Source organism: Haliotis rubra, unplaced genomic scaffold, assembly GCF_003918875.1.
Source record: "Haliotis rubra isolate DU_JTF1 unplaced genomic scaffold, ASM391887v1 Scf39, whole genome shotgun sequence".
Classification (NCBI taxonomy): Eukaryota; Metazoa; Mollusca; class Gastropoda; order Lepetellida; family Haliotidae; genus Haliotis; species Haliotis rubra.
In genome coordinates, this window is record NW_025767068.1 from 915,915 (window position 1) to 942,373 (window position 26,459).

General features: G+C 40.5%; 1 protein-coding gene across 3 annotated transcripts in view; it reads right to left on the reverse strand.

The window, feature by feature from the left end:
- Positions 1–824: 824 nt before the first annotated feature.
- The window catches only part of LOC124286715 (substance-K receptor-like), a 61,181-nt gene continuing 35,546 nt past the window's right edge, over positions 825–26,459 (reverse strand). For 2 of the 3 annotated variants that reach the window (XM_046723139.1, XM_046723138.1), the window contains exons 2-4: positions 5,745–6,663; positions 4,771–4,974; positions 825–2,377 (exon numbers count right to left, since the gene is read on the reverse strand). In XM_046723139.1, coding sequence (XP_046579095.1) covers positions 2,147–2,377; positions 4,771–4,974; positions 5,745–6,602 — 1,293 coding nt within the window. In that variant the 5' untranslated portion in view covers positions 6,603–6,663 and the 3' untranslated portion in view covers positions 825–2,146. Of the gene's footprint in view, positions 2,378–4,770; positions 4,975–5,744; positions 6,664–13,671; positions 14,035–26,459 lie in introns of those variants that run through there. The other variant, XM_046723140.1, reaches the window with a different exon arrangement.

Sequence of the window (26,459 nt, forward strand, 5' to 3'; positions counted from 1 at the left end):
CTGATATACTTAATACAATAAATGTTAGGAACTTTTCCTCGTGGTTACAGAGCTCACAGTTCAGGCCGAATAACCAGGTTCTCTCAATAGATTACTGTGTTTGGTGGGTTTGGTGTTTCACTCACCAATGGTTGATCTTTCAGGCTGCGTGCTCTTTTACTGATTGGCAGTAATGTCCTGGTAACCTACACATGTGTAAATGTTCCTCCACATTAAAACACACAGCGACTTTATCACCCAATTATTCACCAAGACAAAGTCATACACAATACCGACATGAACATGTTGCTCATGATGCATAATGCAATTCTTCTTGATTTTCTGGATTCCATTGACTCTATCGCGGGTGTGGCCGGTGCGGCAGGATACGGTCATCTTACCGCGAACACCCCGCGAACACCTCTTGACATTGTCATAATCGGCTTTGTTGTTTATTTGTAACATCCCCCATCATTCTGTCAATTGTCCGTCCATTGTGATACGCGAGAGTAACCCGAGAGCCATGCAGGCTTCGTGTCAGGGGTTATGTTCACTCGCTCTGAGTTACTGGATTGAACGAATATTTTCAACGTTGTGTCAATCATTTGTATTTATCACAAAAGAGTAACAATACGATACACAAATTAAGTGAAGATGTGTATTTCAAACCTGTGATGATTTGGTGTTATTGTCGCTCCTTGTCCAGAAACAGATTCAAAATGTTGTAGAAACAGATTAAATAAAATTATGTCAATTCAGTTTTCAATAATTCGAGTACAGTTTGTTCAAAGCCCTGCCCTAAAGTCAAATCGTGGTCTTCTACTGTAACATATAACAAATTGTCATACAGTGGCATGCTTTATTTTCCTGAGACGCCACGTAATAATACAATAATACATCAAATATTGAACATACCACGTTCATGTTATTTACACTCCACTTTCGGCTACTTTGGCATAACTAACATCTACCAAACTGAATTATATCGAGAAGCAGGAATGCGATTACTTCTACTACAAATCAAACCTGTCAAGCCGCTAATTCATAGAAGGGTCAGGTGTTCATCCTTATCATGTCTAATCTACATATCTCGAATTCATATCACTTAATTTGTTATCGATATAAAATAAATGAACAGGCTTGTCCACCACAGGTCTTTTGTCAACAGTAGTGCAGTTATTATACATTGCACTAGACATGTTTCCATTCTTCCAAGTGACTACATGTAAAACACCGTCCATTTCCGGTCTCTCAAATAATCTAAAACAGTTATGTGATATATCAATCTAAACACACGAAAGTGTAGTCTGGATTAGTTTTTCGATGTAGCAGTCAGGTTGCGTATCTACAAACAAACAGTGTTTCAAAACTACTGTTGCTGTTCGCATATATTGACACTCCTCGGCTCTTTGATAATATTTAATGTCACTAAAGCCGTTCAAAATGGTCAGACAACTGAGCAAAGGGAACCAACAGAGTTCAGCCAAAACATTTTCCCTTCACAATACTGGTTCCTCCACGTACCAGAAGGGATAACAACAAATATTCACAAACTATACAAAACATGAAGGCGTCATATAATATAAGGTTTACAAAATGTCTGACGTTATGTCTATGGCAAACCAGGCTTCCATCCGTCTTTCATCACAGCGAATATAACATGATCAGTGATATAGATCATGGCTCTTAGTCTGTTGGGAAGCAGTCACTTTGCGGGTCTTCTGTCTGGTCCTGTCTTTCACTGACATCAAAGTGGTCCTGGCTCTCGAGACAAAGCGATCATAGTTCGTGACGTGATCAGCTGTGAATGCCATGTAACTCCCGTAGGATTCATAACACGAATGAAGAGTGAGCGTTCTGATTAGTTTTGCTGTGAGTCTGGGACATAGAAGTAACTGATACAGTACGGCCAATCCTGCAGTACATCGATTTCAAGATGAGGGATACTTGTTGGAAAATTTAATTGTGTGTAACTGAGTAATTTTCAATTCATTGTTGCATGAAATAAAATTATTTGATTAACGGGTTCTGTATTTTGTGTAATTTCATTAACAGTACCCTTATGACCCCCCTTTCTAAGTAAATATAACACTGGATGTTCACATAGATGAAACGACACAACGACGTATAAGGAAGGTCCAGTTTGAAGCTCACAACGTCAATGTCATTAACAACTCTTTGTAAGGTACAAGACACTTGTATGATCATAGAGATTTCCGTTGTGCCAACAATCTCTACCATCCTTGAGTGTAAGTAGGCCTCGGGCAGCTGTGACGTCACCCGTAGTGTACGCGATGTCACCGACGTTGTTACCAAGTTTCCAGCGTCGTGCACCGGGACGGTACGTAATTTTATGCTTCCAGCATGGACAAGAATGCACAAGAGTCCTCAGATCGGCCTGCAAGATAGAACGGAAAGAGTTCATGTAGTAACCAGTCTATTTATATCACGGTTAAAGACTCATCTTCTAGGACTCGTCATTAGGTGACGTGTGTTGTATCTGTATTCCGATGATATATCAGTACAATAAGCATTAATATTTACACAGACCCATGGAACATGAGTAATAGAGAAAAATAAAAACTACTGTTAGCGCAAAGTACAAATGCATAGTTACATCAAAAGTCTCATGACAGTACTGTGTTAGGATAGAACGCAATTGCTGTTCTCACACCTGTACCTTCATATCCTCATACTACCACGTAGTCATAATGAGTGAATCTACAGAACACTCCTAACACAATGATTCAATTCATCCTTTCTATTATTCACATATGATGATTCATTCTCTAGCATCCTTCAGATATAACAATTCAATATATAGTATTCACCATATGTTATGATTCAAAACATGCTGTTTTCCCAGATATGATTATTTAAAGCTTTCTTCAGATATGATACATTCCATATTATTGTTACCATATATAGATTCAATCGGTAGTATTATCCAGATATTATGACTTTAATATATATCGATGTAACGAAGTTCTAGGGACAAGGCAACAACATTGCCAGACATAAAACCCTTCAGTCGAATATTACATGTTTGTTCAACGGTAAAAAGCTCATCAAAATTCCGTTTCAAGAAGTACGTACGGCGCATGGTGTTATCAAATATTGTTTTGATCTTCTTCACAGAACGCAAAGAATTGTTTTTTAGCGCAAAGCAATCAGCAAAGAACGATATACGTGTTTGGACAGTTCATAGCTGATGCAAAAGCAGTGCCTATTATTCTTTTCTTTCCAGGAATATAACCCTTCTGGTTGGTTTCGGCTGCAGGCATATTGCATCAGCTCACACATGAAAACTGGAGATGGACACAGTTATTGTTGAATCATCTGCACGTAAAGCATAAACTGTGCCCGCGAAATCTAGACAGTTCATTGTGTGTAATTGCATGGGCTGGCGAGCAAATTAGCTACGTGACACGTCTTGAAAAATCACCGATTTCTCTCTGACATCGTAATCCCTTTAGGGACCCATGACTGGTTGGCCTTCGTCGGTGGCGAAATGAGAACCTGTCTAGCAATCAAAGAGATTCGATGATTGTTTTCCCAATGAGTAAACTTGTGGTCGGAAGTGCACTGTTTGAGTAAAACAAGTCATGTTCGATTTTTGCTCGACTTAAAAGAATATGTTTAATTGGATTGGTTCACAATGAAACTTTAACTGAGTTAGAGAAGCCGTCCTGGAGAATATGTCAGTTTTACGTCTCCCTAGTGAGCACTGTTTCTGCTATGAACGAGTTTTGGCAGCGAGCTATCATGGAATGGCGGATTGTAGCAAGGCGACGATTGTAACACCCACAATAATCACATCAATAGCCTCTCATATCTGATTTGGACTCCCCAGTACATGCGAGTTTCTGAAAGAACCAGTACAAAGTGATGATAACCTCGCAAGAACATGGAATGTAAATAGGGGCTATATAGTCAGAGAATGAACGTCTTGCACTTGTTGGCACCGATATCTATAACGTATTCATCATGGAGCAAGGTTGTCAGATGATTCGACCATTCGTTCTGTCTGGACGCTCGTGTATTCAAATTGTTGCGTGTGAGATTGTTTTAACGCAACACTGAATAAACACGCAATGGACAAGAGTCATTTTGATATGAGAGACACTGTCTGAGACGCAAAGGGTACTGAGGTGAAATGTTTTGGCACATTTATTTGATCCCCGAGCACGGTAAGTCCAACACGAATTCGTTTGGGTACCATTCGAGACTACATTGTTCTGCAAAGGGACACAATCTTGCATCAGCAGTCTCGTGTGGTGAGCGGTAAAATGAATTGCTTTAGTTAAGATGGCTACTTATTCCAGCTACAGTTTCAGTCCGGAGTATACAGGTATCAACTGTTTACCACGTTGCTGGCATATGTATGCTGCTGACAAGGATGTTATCATCAAGCAGGGATTCGACCACATGGATATGGCAAGCTGTCAAACGGTCTCCATTTTTGCCTTAATTTGCTATTTAACAAGATTTTCAAAGCATTTATTCAAAGGCAGTACAAGGTTGGTTGGTTTGTTGTATAACGCCACACTCAACAATATCCAAGCTATATGGCGGCGGACTGAACCAGACAATCCAGTGATCAACAGCATGAGCGAGCGATCCTGACCACCCGATCCTGTTAGTCGCCTCTTACGACAAGCATGGGTTGCTGAAGACCAATTCTAACCCGGATCTTCACGGGTCCCAGTACAGGGATCAACAGTGGTGTTAACACGGATTGTTGTCATATTCCGCATTTTGTGTGAGTTTGAGTAATGTACATGCACTTGCCTTAAAACTGTCGTTCATGAAGCCGTAGATGACTGGGTTAACAAAACTGTTGGCCATAGCCAGCCAGTGGCAGGCGTAGTACAGGGCGTTTTTGTCCGCCTCCCGCATCAGTTCCGGTATGAAGGATTCCAACAGGAAGAACGTGTGCAGAGGCAACCAGCACAGACCAAACAGCAGGACGATGATCACCAACATCTTTACGATCTGAACAAGATACAGTTGTACATTTAAGAGTGCCAATCATAATTTTGTAAACATTTGAAAGAATTCGGTGAGTTAGGAATGCATCGACATTATAAACAATATATTTTCTTACAGTACGACATTTCAGCCATGTATGGGACAAGCAGGGGCGACTAACTGACGACTCTCAGTAAATCGATGCTGTAAACGTTCAGACGTGTTCAAATATTGTTAGATCACAAGTAATACACTGCTGATAAACACTATGTGCTCCCTAACAATGTGTGTTGGACACGTGCTTCCAGTGCACGGAAGCAATATGTGTCATGAAAGGGTTTCTTTATCCCTTAATCACAGTGTGTGTTGGACAACATTGAACTGTCTGTGATTGCAATGGATGCTTTGTATGTATTTTGTATGCTTCATAGGTCAGCATTACATGGCGGTATCTGAGCGAATGGCATAATAGTCGCATCTTCGAAAACACACGAAAGCATTCTTCACTAACGTCATGCATATCAAGTTTCAAAACACTTCGAAACATCTGCTCTATTATTATATCCCCAATAAATAGAGTAAAATTGGAATCGTTACATTTCTAATAATACCCTTTTATTTTCGAAGTGATAATTATAGTATTTAACATGCTATCATTGAACATGTGTTTGAGATCTAACAACTTAATCATGCAACCTTTTGTTTTTCTGTTTGTTGCAAAGGCAATTTGAATCAAACACAGATGAAGTTTGTAACACACCGACGATATCTTGTTATGTTCATAATGCCCTCACCTTTCGTTTAGACTTCAGTTGCTGGGCATCCCTCATTTCGTCAGTGTGACCTGGCAAATGGCGTCTCCACAAAATTCTCCCAACCATAGAATATGTCACTGTCAATATTGTCAACGGAAGGAAATACGTTAGAAACATTATAAACAAGGTGTAGGATTTCATCCATGCTTCTCTTGGCTCTGGCCACTCTTCCTTACAGTGCGTAGAACCGTCCGTATCTTCATATGTCCGCCCAACAATAATCTGAACAATGTTTAAGGCAATGGCTATGAACCATATTAAAATTATCACAAATTTGGATCTTGATGTTGTCAATCGCTTCTTCAGAGGGTATGTTATCGCGAAGAAGCGATCTACTCCAACCGCCATGTTCGTAGACACACTAGCAGTTACTGCCATCTGTTGAAGGAAGGACACAATTGGACACATGGGAGCAGAAAATATCCATTTCTCCAAAATTTGATACGTAAAGGTGAATGGAATACATATTATGGCCATGATGAGATCAGCGACAGCAAGGTTTATCAAGAAAGGTCTAAGTTCTGTTCGAGATCGATGTCCCTTCACGAAGATAACGATGGCAAGCGTATTGCCAATTACAGCAGCAACACTTGTGATGGTATATAGCATGATCAGCGTCACTCGAGATCCCATATCAAGTGTCATGTCAACAGTAGCATTCATTGCAACTGTATTCAACCCCAGGTTGCCTGTGCTGTTGTAAAGTATACCAATGGTTGTATTCAGATGTATTGCTGTTGAAGAAGACATTCCGTGAACATCTGGAGTATGTCGATGTGGTGTATGTCCTGGATCCATACGTATTGGTTCTGATTCAAAGTATGTCGACGTATTCATAATTCCCTGCAATCCAAGATCAACTCATTCCAATCTTAAGTTCCGTTTCCGCTGATCCAGTCTGCAAAGGTAAGGGATAAAGGTATTAGCTGGGACCACTTAACAGATCAAATGATTATCACTATCGATACCATGCTAAGATCTAGCACAATACCGTCTCGTACTGCATGGCTCAACGATATTCTGGTCTAAAACTGTAGGTAGTTGCCTTTCTTCAAACATATCATGACCAACTTTAGGACCGAAATTTGTTTAATATTTGTTGGTTTCAATCTAACATTAAACACAGCTTGTTTAGAGTGTATAACTCACAACCATCGTCACTTTCATTGGATGCACCCTGTCATCATCATCAATATTTATTACAACCAATGACACGATCACCTTTATTAATATCATTTCCGCTCAGTGCCCCCGCATCATATAGTATTGCTGTGCATTGATTTTCACGTCCCCATGTTTGCGCCTCATTGAAGCAAGACTCGGTTTTCTTTTGTTGTAGTGTACAAAAGAGATTTGCGGCACATATGTTCCCATGGCAGTTACCGGTAACGATTTGCGTATATTACCACCCCCGGGTGTCATCGATTGCCAGTTGAGCTTTTTAAGTATTTTTGTGTGTGTGTTGAATGTTTTTATGAAGTAGTCAGAGTAAGCGTTACTCTTGACTTATTTAATCACCAAGTTAAATGACATGTCAACATATAAACACACGTACTAATGAAAACATTAAAGTGCAACTTGAACTTAGATATCATCGATTTTATGGCACACAAAGATGTATAAACACGAGCTAGATATGATGCCTCACATGTCACACACAGAAACAGTCCATGTAAAAGTAGCTTTGTGAATGTAAATATCAGACAAGATTAACTACACGGTCCACACACAGAAACAGTCCATGTTAAATTAGTTTTATGAATGTAAATATCAGATAAGATGAACCACATGGTCCACACACAGAAACAGTATATGTAAAAGTAGCTTTGTGTATGTAAATATCAGATAAGATGAACCACATGGTCCACACACAGAAACAGTCCATGTTAAAGTAGTTTTCTGTATGTAAATATGTAAATATCAGATAAGATGGAAAACACACAGAAACGTGTCCATGTAAAGGTAGCTTTGTGTTGGTAATATATCAGATATGATGAAACACACGGCACACACACAGAAACAGTCTATGTTAAAGTAGTTTTGTGTATATAAATATCAGATAAGGTGAAGCACATGGTCTACACACAGAAACAGTCCTTGTAAAAGTAGCTTTGTGAATGTAAATATCAGATATGATGAAACACCACGCAAAAACAAAGCAGATTTCATTGTTTTCTTATATAAAATCTTTGAACAGCGTAAAAAGGGTGAAGTGCTTTGATAACAGATTTCTGGCACTATTCGCGTCTACATTACACGACATGCATGAATTGCTGCATGCCAGTTAGAATTTGGATCTTCACAAAGGTAGCAGACTTCTTCAAGGACAAGACAAACACTTTGGTGAAAAAGTAAACTGAGATGTGTTGAAAAAATATTCCTATAGAAAAGTATCTTTCTTGTGTGTTTGATTTGTCATGAATACGTTAACTTTCTATATTTATGCTCTTAACAAATTAACATCTTTTATCGTTACATTTGTCGTTAGTTAATTTATCTATTGTGCACTAAGATTCACGTCAGAAATCAACTATTGGCATATACAATACTGGCTGGGAAATTTGAAATTATGACCTATAAATTTACAATGTTAATTTACAGGCTAACTCACAATAATAGTTTTGTCCCAGATATGGTGGCTGTTTAGTGGAGAAGCGTTCGCCCCGTGTAACTCTCCCATGAGTATTATTGACATTGCACTCCACCTACTTTTAAGCATAGACTATTCATTCGCAAACAAAACCACTGGTGTTTAATAATACTTTAGGTTCCTGCAACTAATCAGCTGTGGAAAGATATGGCCATGCCGTGCCTCAGTCTAGCGCTTCAGCACATTCCTAATGTGTAAACCAATATCCGTTCAGCCATGTAAATAAACGCCCACTTATTTGAGTGCAGAGGAACGGGAGATTCGAACTCAGGACTAAGTAGCCGCGAGGTATCAATCATTCCCTTTTATTGTCAAAGTTAATTCACTTAGCGATGGAGCCAAACGTCGATAGGCGCTGACTACCAGAATAGACAGTGTTTGATCTAATCTAACGTTTGTTTGCCACATTATTTTCAATAGCCTCTTTGTAACGCTCAATCTGTCAGGCTTGTAGGTTGTAGCTAATTTTCTAGTCTCAAGATGCCACTGGCAGCAATTTATTATTCATTTGTACAACCCGAGGCGCTGCTGTAACGCTCCATGCAGTCAAGAGGAGATCATGTAAGAAGGATTCCATGTTCGCTAAAGAGTTTTCATGAGGTTCAAGATGACACAACGTGACAGTAAGACAAATACAGCTGAAACACTGAATCTGGACAACAATGGGGTACTCAAAGACTTTGCGTCTGTGGTGTTTCTCAGACTAATGCAAATAAAACATCTTATTTTGACCATTTATGTTGAATCAAGCCAACCCCAGGGACGTTATAGACGTCAACTGTAAGTGGCTCCTTGAATAGAAGAGCCCTAGTTGCAATTCCCTATCACGACAAATTAATTTCCTCTTGCAAACAGAAAAGGGTCAGAATGTGTTGGCGATGAAATCCTCTGATTGAGACGCTAACTCAATTTTTGATTCATTGATTTTCGTTTAATGGCATCGGGAACCCTGTAAGTGACCCGTTAGACATTGGAAGAGCATGATGTATATGAACTGTAACAAGACTGAAAATATTTGAAGATGAAAATGCTGACTTTGATAGGTACTAGATTATCACCAAGAGAGAAACTGTCATTTGTTTTAGTTTAACTTTCCCGAGAGCTGAGTACTTCTCTTATTAACGTTCACGACAGTGACATTACTCGTGTGAGAATATCTGTGTAAACATTGTCAACTTGTGAAACCAAAGCAAAGCACGATGCATGTACAAGGCTGAAACAAACAAAAATAATCATCCGATATTTGTTTCTGATGAAAGTACAAAGTTTGGGTGTTATGACGTCATTGTTGCTTTAAAACGAAACAAACCGGACCAAGCATTACTATTAAAAACACAGCATGGCATTGTTTTATACATTGTGCTATGACGTACTACACAGTCGAAAAGAAAACTGTCTAACTACCGTGCATGAATAACTGGTGCCAAACGGTATGTAATGAATAAATTATCATGGCATAACTTAATTACCAACTTAGTGTTATGCGTTATTGCAGTCAAACCGGACAGGACCTTAGAAAGCCATCGATTGAAATAAGTTTCGCAATTACAGCAATTGCTATAAAATCAGTCTTAATCCAACCAAAGTAGAGGGGATATGTCAACAGTCGGCCTTTCACTTCCACTGCATTACAAAACCATGTGTCCCCGACCGCGTTAAACCCAATTCCACCACCACCACCACCACCACAAAACCATGTACCAACTGAGCTGAGATAGTGTCTCCTTATCATAACTCCATTCTCCGCACGTTTAAAACTTTTATAGAGACATCAAACTTGAACTTTGCCAAATCCATAATCATTATGTAAAATAACCCTTGTCACTAATGCAGGGAAGATGTTCTTGATTTGTCCTCGTTAGCGTCGCACTGGAAACGTTTTTCTCATCGCGGAGATTTTCTTCAGGAAACAATCTCCGTGTATTATTGATGGTTCTTATTTGAATATCACACTTTCTATTTCAGCCCAGCTCCTTCCTGATGAGAACTTATCACGTTATCGTCTAATCTAGTTGTCGACAAAATACACGACTAATGCGGCATCTAATAATGTCCCCATCAATCGGAAAATGACAGAACCTTTGTAAACATCCTTTACCAATGTAGGGGCTTATAGGCAGCAGTTGGACAGGTGCTGGCCGGGGCAGGCATTCCTTGTATCCATTACAGTTACCAATGGTCAGCTCATGCCCAGCATGACACAGAGAACATAATGTGCCATAACTGACTATATAATACAATACGATATACTCTTATGTGGTAGAGTTATTCACTGTGTAACAGTGCTTCAAGTGTATTACATGGTTCCGTTTGACATTCTGTGGGGCAACGGTGTGCTTTATTAAGATAGATATCTGTGAGATACTACAAGCCACTACTACCGCATGGTCCTTACCAGCACAGAATATTATGGAACATTCCAGAACAGTTACACAATACATAATGTTCGTGCATGTGTCTCGGTTATCTCACGTTACATCTCACATTACAAGACCAGCATTTGCGTGAAGATCAGCCTATGTTTGACGTTTGACCACTGTTACAGGAGGTGTATATTATCAACCCTGTTTTATTACTAAAATAAATATTTTTTGCATTATACTGCCTTTAATGTGCCACCCTATTACGTAAACGCTATGAAACGTATCCTGGATGTTTACTTAAAAGCTATGAGGAATATGCAGAATGTTTAAAGGGTATGATATATATTGCGATGACACCACACAATTCCCATGCATAAACATGAAGTTTCTTAACATCGATTTAGCAAACACAGCGTGGGGTGGTATATTGCCATTTTGAACGTAACCTTTAAAATATCCTTTGATAATGTCTTACAACTGATTTCGTTTGAATCACTAACACATTTACGATTGCTCCTAATTGGTACTAAATCTGAAATGATTGCTTGTTCGGGTATAAATATATTTTTCAAAATGTTTATGAATCCCATGCTGACATGATCTAATGATAAATGTGTGTGTAAATGTTAACTACTGCGTGTACTGTTACAACATGCCACTTCAAAGACGTTTCTGAGAGAACATGAAGACACTTACTGTATGGCAGGAAAATAAACCTTCCAGCACAAACGCCTGTCCCTTACACTTACAGTAATATCATCAGCAAACATCAAACGGAAGTGAGGTATCGACACATGTTTTTGCGTGATTTGACCCGATATTAATTCACGTAGAGGAAGACATACGAGTATGATTCATGTCCTGGGTATATTCAATGTTATATACTCTATGGAGTAGTCGCATTTGGATACGGGAATCACCTTATGTCCATATGAGTTGAACTCAGGGTGAGAATTGATTGGGAATGGTACATGTTCTGAAGTAACCGCCTGTCAGAACATTATACTCTCTTACTTCATATTGTACCAGAGACAACGATGTATCTCTGGTGGATATATATATATATATATGTGTGTGTGTGTGTGTGTGTGTGTGTGTGTGTGTGTGTGTGTGTGCGTGTGTGTGTGTGTGTGTGTGTGTAGAGAGAGAGAGGGAGGGAGGGTATTGTATTATATCTGGCAAATGACAATGTGGGCACACATTGTGGGTATCAATCTTGAAGGAGGTTTTATCCATACATTGTCTACTTTTAAAATATACTCATGCCAATAATGGTTGTCACTGCCCTCCCCACCCCAACCCCCACACACTCACACCCCACCCCACACCCCCTCTCCAATTAAAACAATTGAATGGGGTGGCAACCAGTATTGGCATGAGTATAGTTGCTCTGTATATGAGAACATCTACACATACCTTTCCATGCGTCCGTGCCGTTACATGTTACGTTTTGGATTTAAATTGCTGCTCTGCAGCAACATCTGAGGCAGCTAATCCTGTCCATCGGCCTCTTGCCTCCACTCTCACCTCCCAAGTACAGGGGTATTTGACAAAACACTCTTTCAGACGGTCAGTGAATGCATCAGTGACTTCATGGAACGCGTACGGTTGCTGGGATTGAGGTGTTGAGAGGTCACGGCGTGTCACGCTACATGTGAACAGATGCAGGGTTTCCTCGGTCAGATGTTTTATAGCTGACGTTCATGAATAACCCGTTTTGTCGGACTCGTGGAGCGAGAGGTCACACGGGCCTGTTACTGTTGGTTGGTGTTGGTGCGACAATAGGCTTATAGAGCCTTGACATTAAAGCATCAGCGTAATATTTAACCAATGTTATTTGAATACACCGAATATTTCTATAAGACTGTTACTGAAACGCGTTTCCCAGTAGTAAAAGGTGGAAATGTTTGTGTACACGTATAGAGGATTATCTTGTTTCCCACTGCAGGGGGAAAACACTGACCACCTGAGCTGAATCATGAATAACACACATAGCGTGATATACGTGCAGCTATTCAACAGACCCTACCCGTGAAGATCCGGTTAGAATTGATCTTCAGTAACCCATGCTTGTCGTAAGAGGCGACTAACGGGATCGGGTGCACGTGGTCAGGCTTGCTGACCTATGTCACAATTGCGTAGATCGATCTTCGTGCTGTTGTCTGGTTCAGGCCCGATTATTTACAGATCGCCGACATATAAATGGAATATTGCTGCGTAAACCTAAACTCACTCACTCATCATACGGTCCAATGCCGTGCGAAATGTTTAAATACAGACTTCAACAATGCAATAAATGGGAGGAACCTTTCCTCGTTGTTACAGAGCTCACAGTTCAGGCCGAATAACCGGGTTTTAAGCCTCCCCAAATACTTTAATATTTGACGTTCATTCCTGTATTGTAGGCATATTGCTGTTAATGACACTTACACACTCGTCCCCTCAATAGATCACCGTTTTTGGTGTGTTTGCTGTTAAACGACACAATCCGGGTAATCCATATATATGACAGAACAATAGAGTCTGGACCAGACAATCCAGTGATTGACATCGATCTACGCATTTGGGATACAACGACATGCATCAAACATCAAGCCTGTCGAGCCCCTCCCGTCAGTCGCCATGTACGACACGCATGGGTTGCTAATTTCTAACCTGGACCTTTATGGGAGCCAGTCGGCGTTAATCTCTTAGAATCTGATATTATTTCAAAGATAAATTGAGAATGTCGATTCATTTGACCAATTTTCTTATAATGACAGATAAAACCCATGACAGTACCTTTAACAAATCGTGAGAACCTATGACATTTGAGAAGTACGTTGAATGTTATTCACAAGTGCAATACACGTACACTGGCTGTCAACTGTCTACAACTTGCACCGCTACTTACCGGTCCTTGCAGCTGACACGTCCCGCTCTCAGTGTAGAGGGTGCAGTGCGGTAACAAGTAGAACGGTGAGTGTTGTGGGAATGGTTCTCAGTCGGTGCGAGATCGACAAGATATAGCCCACAGCTACACATAAACACAGTCGCTTTCCCCACTCTGATACGGTCCATGATGGATTTCTGACAGCCCTTCTTTCTATTTCTATTTTAAGTAGAATCCCACTGGCGTGGATTGGCGATGGGCATATTTTTGGACAGAAACGCCGGTCAAAAACGTTAGACACATATGTTTTATGATGGACATACAACTGACATGATTGGTTTGGCCTGCGAGCCACACTGGCCTACATGCATGCTAAGTGTGTCTATTATGTACAGGTGTGTCTTAGTATTGACTGCATAGAACCAGGGAACGGTCAGGTGTTCACATGGATGTAAGCTTTGTAAGCCAATAACACTTCTACAATGCAGCTGTAACAGCTTGAAACAATCAATATGCTCTCAAAGTCTGCACTCGAATATTGGATTTAATCAAGATTAAAAAGGATGTTATTAGTTCTGTAGATTGCCACAATAGCATCTTTGTCTGAGGTACATTTATACACACGTACATATATACACGCGACTTTTGCAGGTGCATACGCATTTAGATGTAAGTCCAGATATTTGTTCTGGTGAAAACTCCTTTATGTGCACGAGATCGTTCACTGCGCATTACATTTGAATATCTCTGTGTGTGCGTCTATGCAGTGCGTGCGTGTGTGTGTCAGTATGATTCAAAACAATTCCATGTCTACGTCCCATTGCTAACATCGCTGGATCTATTCACACATGTGCTTATTTACATCTTACTCTTGTTATAAACATATGCAAGCACCTCTACCTTTGTGTAGTCTGCATTCATCATTCGTGATTAATTTAATCTGATACTGTCAGACTTCATTCGGATGAGGGTCAAGGACAACGATCCCTAAACACAGACAAGTTTGTCACGTGGTATATACTTACCTGCAAAATTAACCTGCACACATATTGTAAAGAACTGATGTTTGATAAGAGGAAAGCCAAAGCACCCAATCCCCTGAACATAGTCAGCCTCTAGTGGGTCTGTGAAGCCGAAGTACCCAATTCCCGGAATATAGTCTCTAGTGGATCTGTGAAGCCAAAGTACCCTATTCCCTGAATATAGTCAGCCGCTAGTGGATCTGTGAAGCTAAAGTACCCAATCCCCTGAATACAGTCAGCTTCTAGTGGATCTGTGAAGCCAAAGTACCCAATCCCCTGAATATAGTCAGCCTCTAGTGGGTCTGTGAAGCCAAAGTACCGATTCCCCTGAATATAGTCAGACTCTAGTGGGTGTGTGAAGCCAAAGTACCTAATCCCTGAATATAGTCAGCCTCTAGTTGGTCTGTGAAGCCAAAGTACCCAGTCCCCTGAATATAGTCAGCCGCTAGTGGATATGTGAAGCCAAAGTACCGATTCCCCTGAATATAGTCAGACTCTAGTGGGTGTGTGAAGCCAAAGTACCTAATCCCTGAATATAGTCAGCCTCTAGTTGGTCTGTGAAGCCAAAGTACCCAGTCCCCTGAATATAGTCAGCCGCTAGTGGATATGTGAAGCCAAAGTACCCTATCCCCTGAATATAGTCAGCCTCTAGTGGGTCAGTGAAGCCAAAGTACCCAATCCCCTGAATATAGTCAGACTCTAGTGGGTCTGTGAAGTCAAAGTACTCAATCCCCTGAATATAGCCTCTAGTGGGTCTGTGAAGCCAAAGTACAGGCAGCCTCTATCACTAACTTACCGAGCCTGTAGCACTGCTTATGAATTCTCATCTGTAACGAATGCAAAACGAAGAAAGATGGCATCACTACCCGAGAGAGGGCGATAACCAGTTAAACCTATGGCGGAAGTTGAGCTGAGTTGAACTGAGTTTTACGTCACACCGGCATTATTCCAGCCATATAGCGACGAGACCAAGTCTGCATCCATACACATTTCAATGGCGGAAGTACTGTATTAAGTCTATTCTTAAGTACATACAGTTTTCCCAGACATTATTGAGAAAATCTTTGTTTCCTTATACTGACAATGGAATTTAAAAATATATGTTACATTGTGTGTTGAGGTACTCAATATGGGAAGCAGCTCTTGTAGGCTTAAGAATGAACCTTACTACATCAAGAGTTATCTCCCCTGGGGTAGCAGACGGCTTCCTTTGTTGACTTGGCAGATTTGACAGCAGAAGATAAAGGAAAGCTGGTTCCAGATGATTTTAAAAGTGTGACTAATGTGAAAGAGTTTTAGCTGGTAGACATGACATTCCTCTGACTACAGGACCCGTGAAGGTCCGGGTTAGAATAGTGATCTTCAGTAACCCATGCTTGTCGTAAGAGGCGACTAACGGGATCGGGTGGTCAGGCTCGCTGACTTGGTTGACACGTCATCGGTTCCCAATTTTGCAGACCGATGCTCATGCTGTTGATCACTGGATTGTCTGGTCCAGACTCGATTATTAACAGACCGCCGCCATATCGCTTGAATACTGCTGAGTGCGACGTAAAATTCAACTCACTCACTCACCCTGACTACACCATACAGAACTTTGAAGAATCTTCAGTCAGGAGTTTGGATTGATCACAAGACAGGGACCACGAGGCCAAGGAAGTTCAATACTACGGATCGCCGGGGACTTGGTCAGATTGTGAGTTGGCGAAAACTGAAAAGCGTTGAGAATATCAGAAATGAGATGATTAATACAGGACGTCCTTAGGTATGTAATGAAACCCTTAGGCAAGAATTACAAAGATTTAACTGAGTGAAAATGTGCGGAATTCCCTCACCATTGATGAAAGATCCACAAAAATAAAGACGTTTCAACTGGTGTAGGGCTCACGAAAATCAAGATTGGATAATGGTTTCTTTTTCTTTTCTGGCTTTTATCTACCAACGGCCAAAACATAGCCCGAAATTTTACATGTGCGGTGGGATATCATGACGTGGAGTGTATTTTGACTGGAAATTTCACGAAGGAACGATATGTTGACATCTTAAATGATCACCTCCTCCCAGCGGCCCGAACACTGTATGAAGATAATTGGACTTTCCATCAATAACCCTGTTGATAATGTGTGGGGACTGATGAAGGACAGAATACACCAAAATGGACTTAGAAATATTGAGGATATAAAGAAAGAAGTGACCGAATATTGGGATACGCTGTCTCCCGATTTCCTACAAACTTTGATCGTTAGTGTACATTCAGTCGTGTATTGCAGGGCAAGGAGATCTCACAAAGTACTGAAACGACACTTAGACTGTAGAGAATCATATCTCAACATATTCATTTAAGTAAAACTTCTATAGTTCATATACATGTATTAGATATTTGCAGATACAAACTTCTCAATATTTTCTGGGAATACTATATATATGGCTTTATGTGTGTACATGCACAAATCACAGAACCAGGAAGTCTAGTTCCACGTTAATCGTCTACAGACACATGTGCAGGATGTGATTACTTGCCCATGGAAACCTATCATATTGATCTTGATGCAATCACAGATATTAGCAATTGCAGTATCTGCCTGAAAATAAGACACAGAAAGAGTGATTCATGTAAGTAGTAATTATAGTTCGTCTTTGATGAAAAATATGTCCTGGGAAGGAATCTCGAATAATCATACACATGAAGGCGTTTTCAAATAACCCTATTTGTGTCGCTTTGATTGACAGAGCACATTCCACAGCGCATGTTTAGTTTCGTTTGTTCTGTTTATTGACTCCGAGCTAATACGATCTCCCAGCTAATAAGATTTCTCCCTGAATAAAAGTAAAAAGTAAAATCAAAGTTTGTAACTTCTAAACGTCTTCTGCATGATCTTGGTTGATAGAGAAAGGAAACAAATTAAGTCCTTCGTGTATTCACGTATTAACGTATTATAGAAACCATGTGCTTCCATTGTAACAATTACTTTTCTTGAACGAAATACGCTACATCAATCAACCTTGGATAAGCAGACATTCCCATTTGTTTGGTGGTGTTGATCTAAACAGAATCAAGGTCCTGTTTCTTCAACTCCACGGCATACAAATCAATTCTTGGCATTTATTGACTGTTTACTTCTCATAAGCTCACAGAGTAATATATAATAACCTAACAATCTGACGGTGCCAAATCTGACTGAACACTGAGGAAGTTCAAGGCACACTCACTGATGCATTGCATCCATCGGTACAACCGATTTATCGACTGTTTATGTCTGACCGATAGTGGTTAACCCACATCTTAATTATAGCTACCACAATCAACAAGACGTACGAATCCCAAGCAAGCTCAATCACCTTTACAATGTCCGGTTCATGTCTTAGAGTGATGTCAACTACTTCCTGAGAGATGTCTCAGTCGTATCATGTATTTTACCACAACATTTTCCTCAGTGGTGAGGTGAGGTGAAATTGGGTTTAACGTCGTGCTTGAGAATATTTCGCTCAAATGACGACGTGCATGCGTGTGTATGTGTATGTGCGGCTGCTTGTACTAGCCCAGACTGAAGCTGGTTTTATAGTACCCCACTCAGACACATTATACTGACTCCGAGCCGACCAGTCCTTGTTGTACCCATTAATGCCGAGCGCCAGGCAGGGACCAACAAGTACTATATTTTAACGTCTTTTGGTATGACGCGGTCGGGGATCGAACCAGCGACCTTCCGCTCTCCGGGCGGACGCTCTAACCACTACGCCACGGAGGCGGTCTCCTCAGATGTTGCAGTTGAAGGTCTTCTTGATCTTAGGTCGTCTTTAAGCCCCCCTTGCCCTCTATAACTCCACTACCCATCTCCTAATGGTGACCATAGAAGGAGACCATCCCCCTATGGTGACACCATATCTGAATGGATGTCCATTGAAGCAAGCACTTTACACATTTTTAAAGCAACACAGGAGACAATTTTATCCATTTGTATTAGTCAACTCAAAATACCGCCCTTTTCTATACTTTAGATACTACGCTCCCTGGTTGTGTACTTAGGTTAAATACAGCTTCCAAGCAGGCAGACTGAACGTACTACATGCACACTATTAAGAGTGTACTATACATCAGATAGGCTCAGAACCTTTCAACCACCCCTCGTGAATTCGGCTACACTTGATTTTCGAGCAATATAAAAAGGATACCACGATACATGAAAAGGAAGTAAAAGTGCAGTTTACGTACAGATTTGCCTTCTATTATTCTATCAACAACTGAGTACTTCTCATGCGGTCCTTTTGTGAGTGAGTTTAGTTTTACGCCGCACTCAGCAATATTCCAGCTATTTGGCGGTTTTGTGAGTATATGTTCATCCACCCGTCAATATGGACTGACCCATCTTTATCTATTATGACGTCGTTTCTTCCATAGAGGACTTGTTTCATCACCAAGAACCCCCGTGCACCAATTGGATCTGGGCTAATATCGTGTGTGGAGGATATTGTGTTCTAAAACCAGATGGCAACAGATGAACGCAGTTACTAATAGTAGAACAGACAGGCTCGTATATTACTTTCAATTTCGATATTTCTGGAATGATAACGTTTATATTTTAAGTTTCGATTAACATTATGTTTTTCAAAAATGTTATGTCAAGCAATGTTAATGTCTTCCTGGGGCTCCTTTCACAAAGCAACCTTTACTAAGGTTAACCTTAACTTAACAATTCTTTTACATTGCACTAAGGTTACCTTAGTGACTTACGATCACTTTAGTGCTTTATGGAAGGAGGCCCGGGGTGTCGTTGTACAAAGCGATCTTAGCGCCAAGGTGGCCGTAACTCCCATACCTTAACATAGACTTAAGGTAGTCTTAGCGCTAAGGTTGTTTTGTACAACGGCACCCAGGTCTATAATGACATAATATTGGCTGAAAATGAGTCCGTCTGTTCTGTGGGAATGTTGCTGCTACGTGAACTAAATGTGTTGTTTTGATGGTGCGGAAGAAGTGCTGCTATGTGTCACGTCCTTCATGTGCAAGGATACGATGACAGTGAATTCAATTCATGTCACAATGTTTGGGGTGGATCTTCACCAAAGAGACAAAATATCTTTCATCTGCCTCTCTTGGGTCACTATAAATGAAGTGACTGCCTTTTGGGGTGAACGCCATGGTGTAAAACGTCCAACATTACACATGTTCGTGCGCAGATGCCATCTCCTCCTCGCAATCATTAATAAATCTATAGACAGAAACAGAATGTTTCGTCAGTTAATTGTCCATTTCACATAAGCTATATGCTTAACTAGTTATTGTCATTTCCATTAATAAATATGGTAGGCACATATGAGCAAGTTTACCCCCTTCATGTACATTAGAATTATAAACACAGCGACACAAAGGTCATGGAATCTATGCCGGTTAAAACTCCATTATGTGTGTGACATCGCTGGATCTAAAGTTGTTTCACCCAAGGCCAAGTCTGTTAACAGCGGTATCCACCGGGTCTTCTTACATACCAAAGACCTCACCTCGGTAATATTCTGTACAGACGGCGTCATTATCTGCAAGGCATGGCATCTGGTTGTGTCGTGTGAATGACGTTAGCCAATGGGTAAGAGCACAGTATTGAACCAGTTTCCTCACTTCCATAAATTCGAAATGGTCCATGCCGCCGTAACATTCGAAACACAGTTCGATCACAAAAAGAGTCAAGTTGGTGCGTTAGCCTTTCCGCCGATACTTGTAATTCTTCTAAATGTACAAGCTGGTGCTTACTTTCCCACACAGCACTATTGCTTGGTTCAACGAAGCACGATGATTATTCAACATTGTGTAAAATCCATATATAAGTTTGATCGATTTCCTTCAAAACTGAATCATCTGGGAAGACTAAAAGGTTAAGAATGATTGATGAACCGCTTGAGATAGTATCCTCAAGGTTTCTTGACCATATGCCGGAATAATACGCACCAGACATTCTACCAGATGCCTAATTCGTGTTCATTTCGGATTTGTATGGTGCACACAATCATGATGTTTTGAAGTGGAAAGGAGAAGAAAACAACACCGTACACTTGCTTGAAAGGAATATGTCTACGCAGTGTTGAATAGATATACTGAAATATGAAATCTTGCTTGGGTAATGCTCAATAGCTAGAAGTATGCTTAATGCGTTTCGTGTACATGGGAATATTATTTAGATTTTTGATAGTACTGACATTATCGCTGGATATGTACCTTATATATACCAGAGTTTTCATAAACATTAATAATTTACATTTATTTAATTCTAGTGGGATGACTTTGTGACGAATGATAAAAAAATGATATTTTTCACTCATGTGTTCTTCGTAATGCTGCATAGCTATGCATTCTAGTATTTCTTTAGTGCTTGTAAGTGACAAAGCATCGTGATCGTATCAAATCTTTAAAAATAAAATATCAAAGCCAGATCAGGAAGTCACAAGAGAATCGAAGACGAGAGGAAGACATGTTTTAAATCGGAGCTTAATAGTGCTTACTTCATGTTTGACGTCAGAAGATAGTGAAAAGCTGAGGTCCAAGAGGTATCTTTGAAATCAATATTCAAATGTAGAGGTCAAGAGACAACTGGATGAAATCAATATGATCTTCTCCAACGGTTGTGTATCGTATTTCATGAGTCATGAAATTAATACATTATAAAAGAAGAAGGAAGAAAGTGAGCCCTTTCTGGTCAGGGGGGTAAATCAAACCTAACCATACAGACAGCAGGCCGGACAAACACCAATGGTTTTAATTTGACAGCATGCATGCAAAGTATTCAGAGCACAATATGCTGAAACACCGCATTGTTATTGACGACAAATGTCTAGCTATCTTTGTCATGTTAAAACGCTGATAACTTCAAAATAAGTTATATGTTAAAGAAACAGACTAGTACAATTTCATTTATTTCCCCAAACGTCGAGGGAGACAATATTCCTTTTACTGCGAGTTGCGGGGTTGACTGTGGATCCACGTTAATATGTGATGGAAATAATTAATAACGCGGTATTTTTAAAGACGCAATACGCAACGGTTCCCAGACAGTAAAACTGTTTACGCGTCTTTGTGATCATGCAAGAGAACTCCAACGGTGAAAGGTTCCCCATTACAACCACCGCATTAATTACATGACTAGGGTTAAACAATCGGACATTCGATTCGGAGCATAAACAGCACGGAGACAGTCCGTACACACATAGCTCATCCCTTAAATTGCTCTTGTACATTGCCGTGAATGCTTATTGTGAATAGACCAAGACAACTGGCTGAGATGTCTCGTCCCGCAGGTTTCACTGGCGAGGCTGCAATTAGTGATGCTACTTCGATTATACCGCCCGTACCCCTTGGTAAATAACGTGACTAGAGAAAGTTATCGTTTATGAACACGCGTGATTAGGAATGGGATACCGATATGTGACTTCCGACTCAGTCGAAGAGCATGTTTGTCTGGGTTTACATTTTATTCTACACGATTTTCATAAGATGTGAACTATGAGAATAGTTCGTCTAAATAAAAATACCATCGGAATACACAGTTTATTGAAATGTCTGCTTGTGAGACGAGAGTAGATAAATGGTAAACTAAGTATTCTTAATATGGCGATACTGGATAGAATTCGTTTGTGTTTCGTCTTGATCGGAGAGCGAGGTCTATTCATTGATATGACACAACTCATTTCCACGTTGTTGGTCCTACTATCCAATTGGTCCTGATAGGAACTTTTAGTCTATCATTTATACCAAGAATATGTATTATTGGATATTTTCGGGTCTTTCCATTTACCTGAAATATCATAAACCCTGAGAAACATGCTATATTCCTATAATGCGCTCCAGTGAATTGCATCGTTGCAGATGACATAAATATGAAGGTTATAACGATACGATTACCAGAAGACCTGCATGTCAGAGCTACCTACGAAGTATCCAGTGCTTCAACGGGCCATTGTAAAACCAAATTAATTACGCAATTACTATATTTCCCCTTGGAAAAAAACAACAGGAAGAAGTACAAATAAACGTATAAAAAAGAACGATCCAAAACAAAGTTACCAGACAATGTAAAGTCATAAAAAAAACCAGCAGGGAAACTCATAACTGGCCATGGGCCAGTCGTCAGGCTGTCACATTACGTCAACAAAAATTCGTATTCAACTGGCGCTTCTACGAAATTGATACCAAACTGCCACGTTAACAGTTCTGATATTTTCTGGGTTCAGACCAACCGGTTCAGACAGCACAAAATCCGACCCTACGTCCGACGATACTCCCATTTTTGCTTTCACGTCACCATCAGACACGCAGGCAGACAGGCAGGTAAACAGGCATGGTGTAAACATTATCTCACAGTTAGGAGACAAGACTAGGATAGTATATTATATATTGGATTCGGGTGGACAGATCGTGATGATTGTACAAGTGTCTACATGAGTCTTGTCTGTCTGCGTCCAGTGGTAGTTATACTCTGGTTGTGTAAGTGTGATGGTCTGGGGAGTCATCAAAACACACTGGACTACAACATGAAAGCGTAATGGTCGAGAAGTCATGATGGAAACACAAAACACTTATCAATGGTAATGGTAATCTGATCGCCTTATGATACCGAGGCGACGTGTTTTGATCATGCTTTACACATGGACGTACCGTCCGCAACACAGGATAATGTCCGGCCAGGTGCTGTAGTGGTATACTGTTTGAAGCAACGTTTGCTGTACAGCCATGGCAACCTGTTTCTCCAGTCCCCCAATGAATTGCGTGGTGGGAGATGGGTGGACATCAACGATAGGACCAAACCAGCCGGTCAGGCTAACTCTGTTATGCCAGTCTGTGGTTGCCATTTGGTGTATTCAATGCTCCGCCAATGGTGTCTTCAAAGTACCGGCACTACCTCGCCTCAATCAACGCAAACGATTGTTGCAACCGACCTAATGTATTTCCATAACGTAACGTTTACGCCACGTACTTATAACAGTTATTTTTGGTTGTTAGCCTATATGTCTAGCATTCTTCATCTTCACTAAAATACCTAAGTATGCATCGAACCAGTACAATGCACTTAGAGAGTATGAAGCATCTCCACCGTGGTGGTTATTGAATTTCAACAAAAACAGACAAATTAACTTAATCTCTTTAGGCTGTTCCACATCTAATCAAACGAATCCAGCTGTATTCAAGCATGAAGCACTGGCCATCACGATATCAAATTTGAGTGGCGTACCTCATCGTTTTAAGGATGTTTAGACTGGTTTCAGTACGTCGTTACTTCATTTAATCAACCAGTTCAAATCCAAATTCTTGTAGAAATCCTAAATGGGGTAGTTTAGTTATCACGTACAGGTCAATTCCAACAGATCTCCGCGTTCCTTCATCATCTGTAGGCTATATTTGTCAACAGAAATACCAGTATAGCCCATTGCTAAGGGTTTGGGTTGCAAGGTCCTTCTCAAAAGTCTGTTTTGTTTAATCCGAAGTCTGTGCAATCGAATCTTTGTGAGGACCGCCGAATGGTTTACTGAATGTCAACAACAGCAGCACATCGATCACACCCTGAACATGTCTTGCGTACGGCCAACTACATGCTCACCGCAACAATTACTGGTGACACGAACCATACACTCCTGCTAAGCTCACCATTAAGTGGAGCAGATCCACAAAACCTAACCTAACAAGATTTATTAAGCGTTAAAGTTGACATGAAAATAGCCACACAGCCTCAACTGATGCATAAATTACATGTTGTTGATCCGAGCCAACGTCTTACAGTGCCAATTACTGTTGAAACAGAGGTTCCTTTCATTCTGTTATTGATGTCTTGTAGCAGTTGAGTGCATTGAAGTTGTGAACCTGCATCGGGACAACCTTTCAACTGAGATTCTTGGTCCATGAGAGAATGTTATTTTACGCTATGTTCCTGCGATATCGAGGCATGTGTATACATCACCACGTGAAACGAAACACACAAGTGGTTTCAAAGAGACGATATTCTTTGGCTTCTACACGGTTTTAAATGTGATGTATTGGACGTGTATGGAGAAATTAGAAAGTAGACTTCAGCAATAAATCAGGGTCTTTTTATTCGACTGTTACATCACTGTCTCCAGCACAGTTGACGTAAAGCCTCGTGCCGTTTGTGTGCTATACTGGCATAGATGACCACATGATACTTGCTCCTAATGGAACTATGAAGTCTTCGCACGACACACCGTACAGCGGTAACCCACTCTTCCTGAAGAGCTCAGCGTAATTGTTGTGTCAGTGGCCCTGTTTAGCTCATTCTGCTGATGCCCAATTGGGTTAGGATCCGGTGACCTCGTAGGCCATGACATTAAGGTTTGGTTCTTCTGAGCTATCAGGAAATCAGTATATACAAGCAGTGAGTGGTGACGATTATTGTCATGCTGGAGGCTGGGCGGCATAAGGACGTCACATCTTCACGATGCCGTATACAAGTGTAAATGCACCGGACAGGAACACGAACAGTTTTCCGTCCATAGGAAATGTCTCCTCACCTGACGGAATATGTCTTTTTTATGTATTCAACTTTCGGTATAACGCTTATTCAGTCGTTGACAAAAGGAACCGCAAATCTCCCGGAATCCGACTATAACGCTGAACTATACGGTAGTAACTATACGGTAGTAACGCTGAACTATACGGTAGTAACTATACGGTAGTAACGCTGAACTATACGGTAGTAACTATACGGTAGTAACGCTGAACTATACGGTAGTAAGCTATACGAAAGCCAAAGATGATGTTTGTAGTTACAGCAGCTCGAATATGTTAGTGTCAGCAGGTTCCGTGCGCATTGCAGGGAGTGTGTTATTTCGAAAGTGAGGGACCCGAATGTAGCCATGCTTGGTCGTTGTGGTGATGCAAGTTTGATATCTAGTGGTGCCATATTTCTAGTATCATTACGTGCTCTGGGAAACATTCAAATGCATCAACACTGATGCTAGTAATTCACAGCGTCAAGTCCACCAACAGCATTACTTCTCGAATCGGCATCATGAGCTGATGATTTTGAAAATTTACTAACTGAAGAATTTTTAAGAATAATTTGACGAATACCATGACGTATGACGCTTTTAGGATTTCCAGCAAAAACAAATCATGCTATGTCAAACGTGTTATAAAGTAGTAAAATCTGTTGATGGTACTTTAGGAGCATGCAGCAGTGCCATATGGCGTACTTTACATAAACCAAATTAATGTTTGAAACAATCAAACCACGAATAGGTTTCTTTACCTTGAGGAAGAAAACGATTGTCAGCACGATGTAATAATCAGTCTTTATGTGCATAATGTCGTCATGAATACCTCAAAGATAAGCACGTGTACCTATATATGTGTATTGTCACATAGATCAGCGAGGATTGATTTTGATTTTTGCAATTAAGCAATTTAAACATAAACAGAAAATGAAAGGTTTATTTTAAGAAAACATAACCTACCAGACTTCACAGTTGGTTTAGTTCTGCTTGGCGGTCCAAGTAACCTGCGGCAGGTACCTGTCACGAGTGCTTGTCGTTACCCGGACCTGTTGTCCTGTTAACATACCTGTACACACGTGGCCCCAGGGAAAACAGGATCAGCTCGTCCACGTGACCTCACTGCAGTGAAAATAATGTCTTTCCCAAATAGTGTTATTTTCAACTGGCAGGTGCAGAATGAAAGTTGACCGGATATTCGGTTTGTGACACGTTCACGCGAAGCAGTATTATCATGGATTCGACTCTGGTTTTAAGGGAGATTTTTTATGAATAGCGAAAGAGTTTCATTTTCTTAAT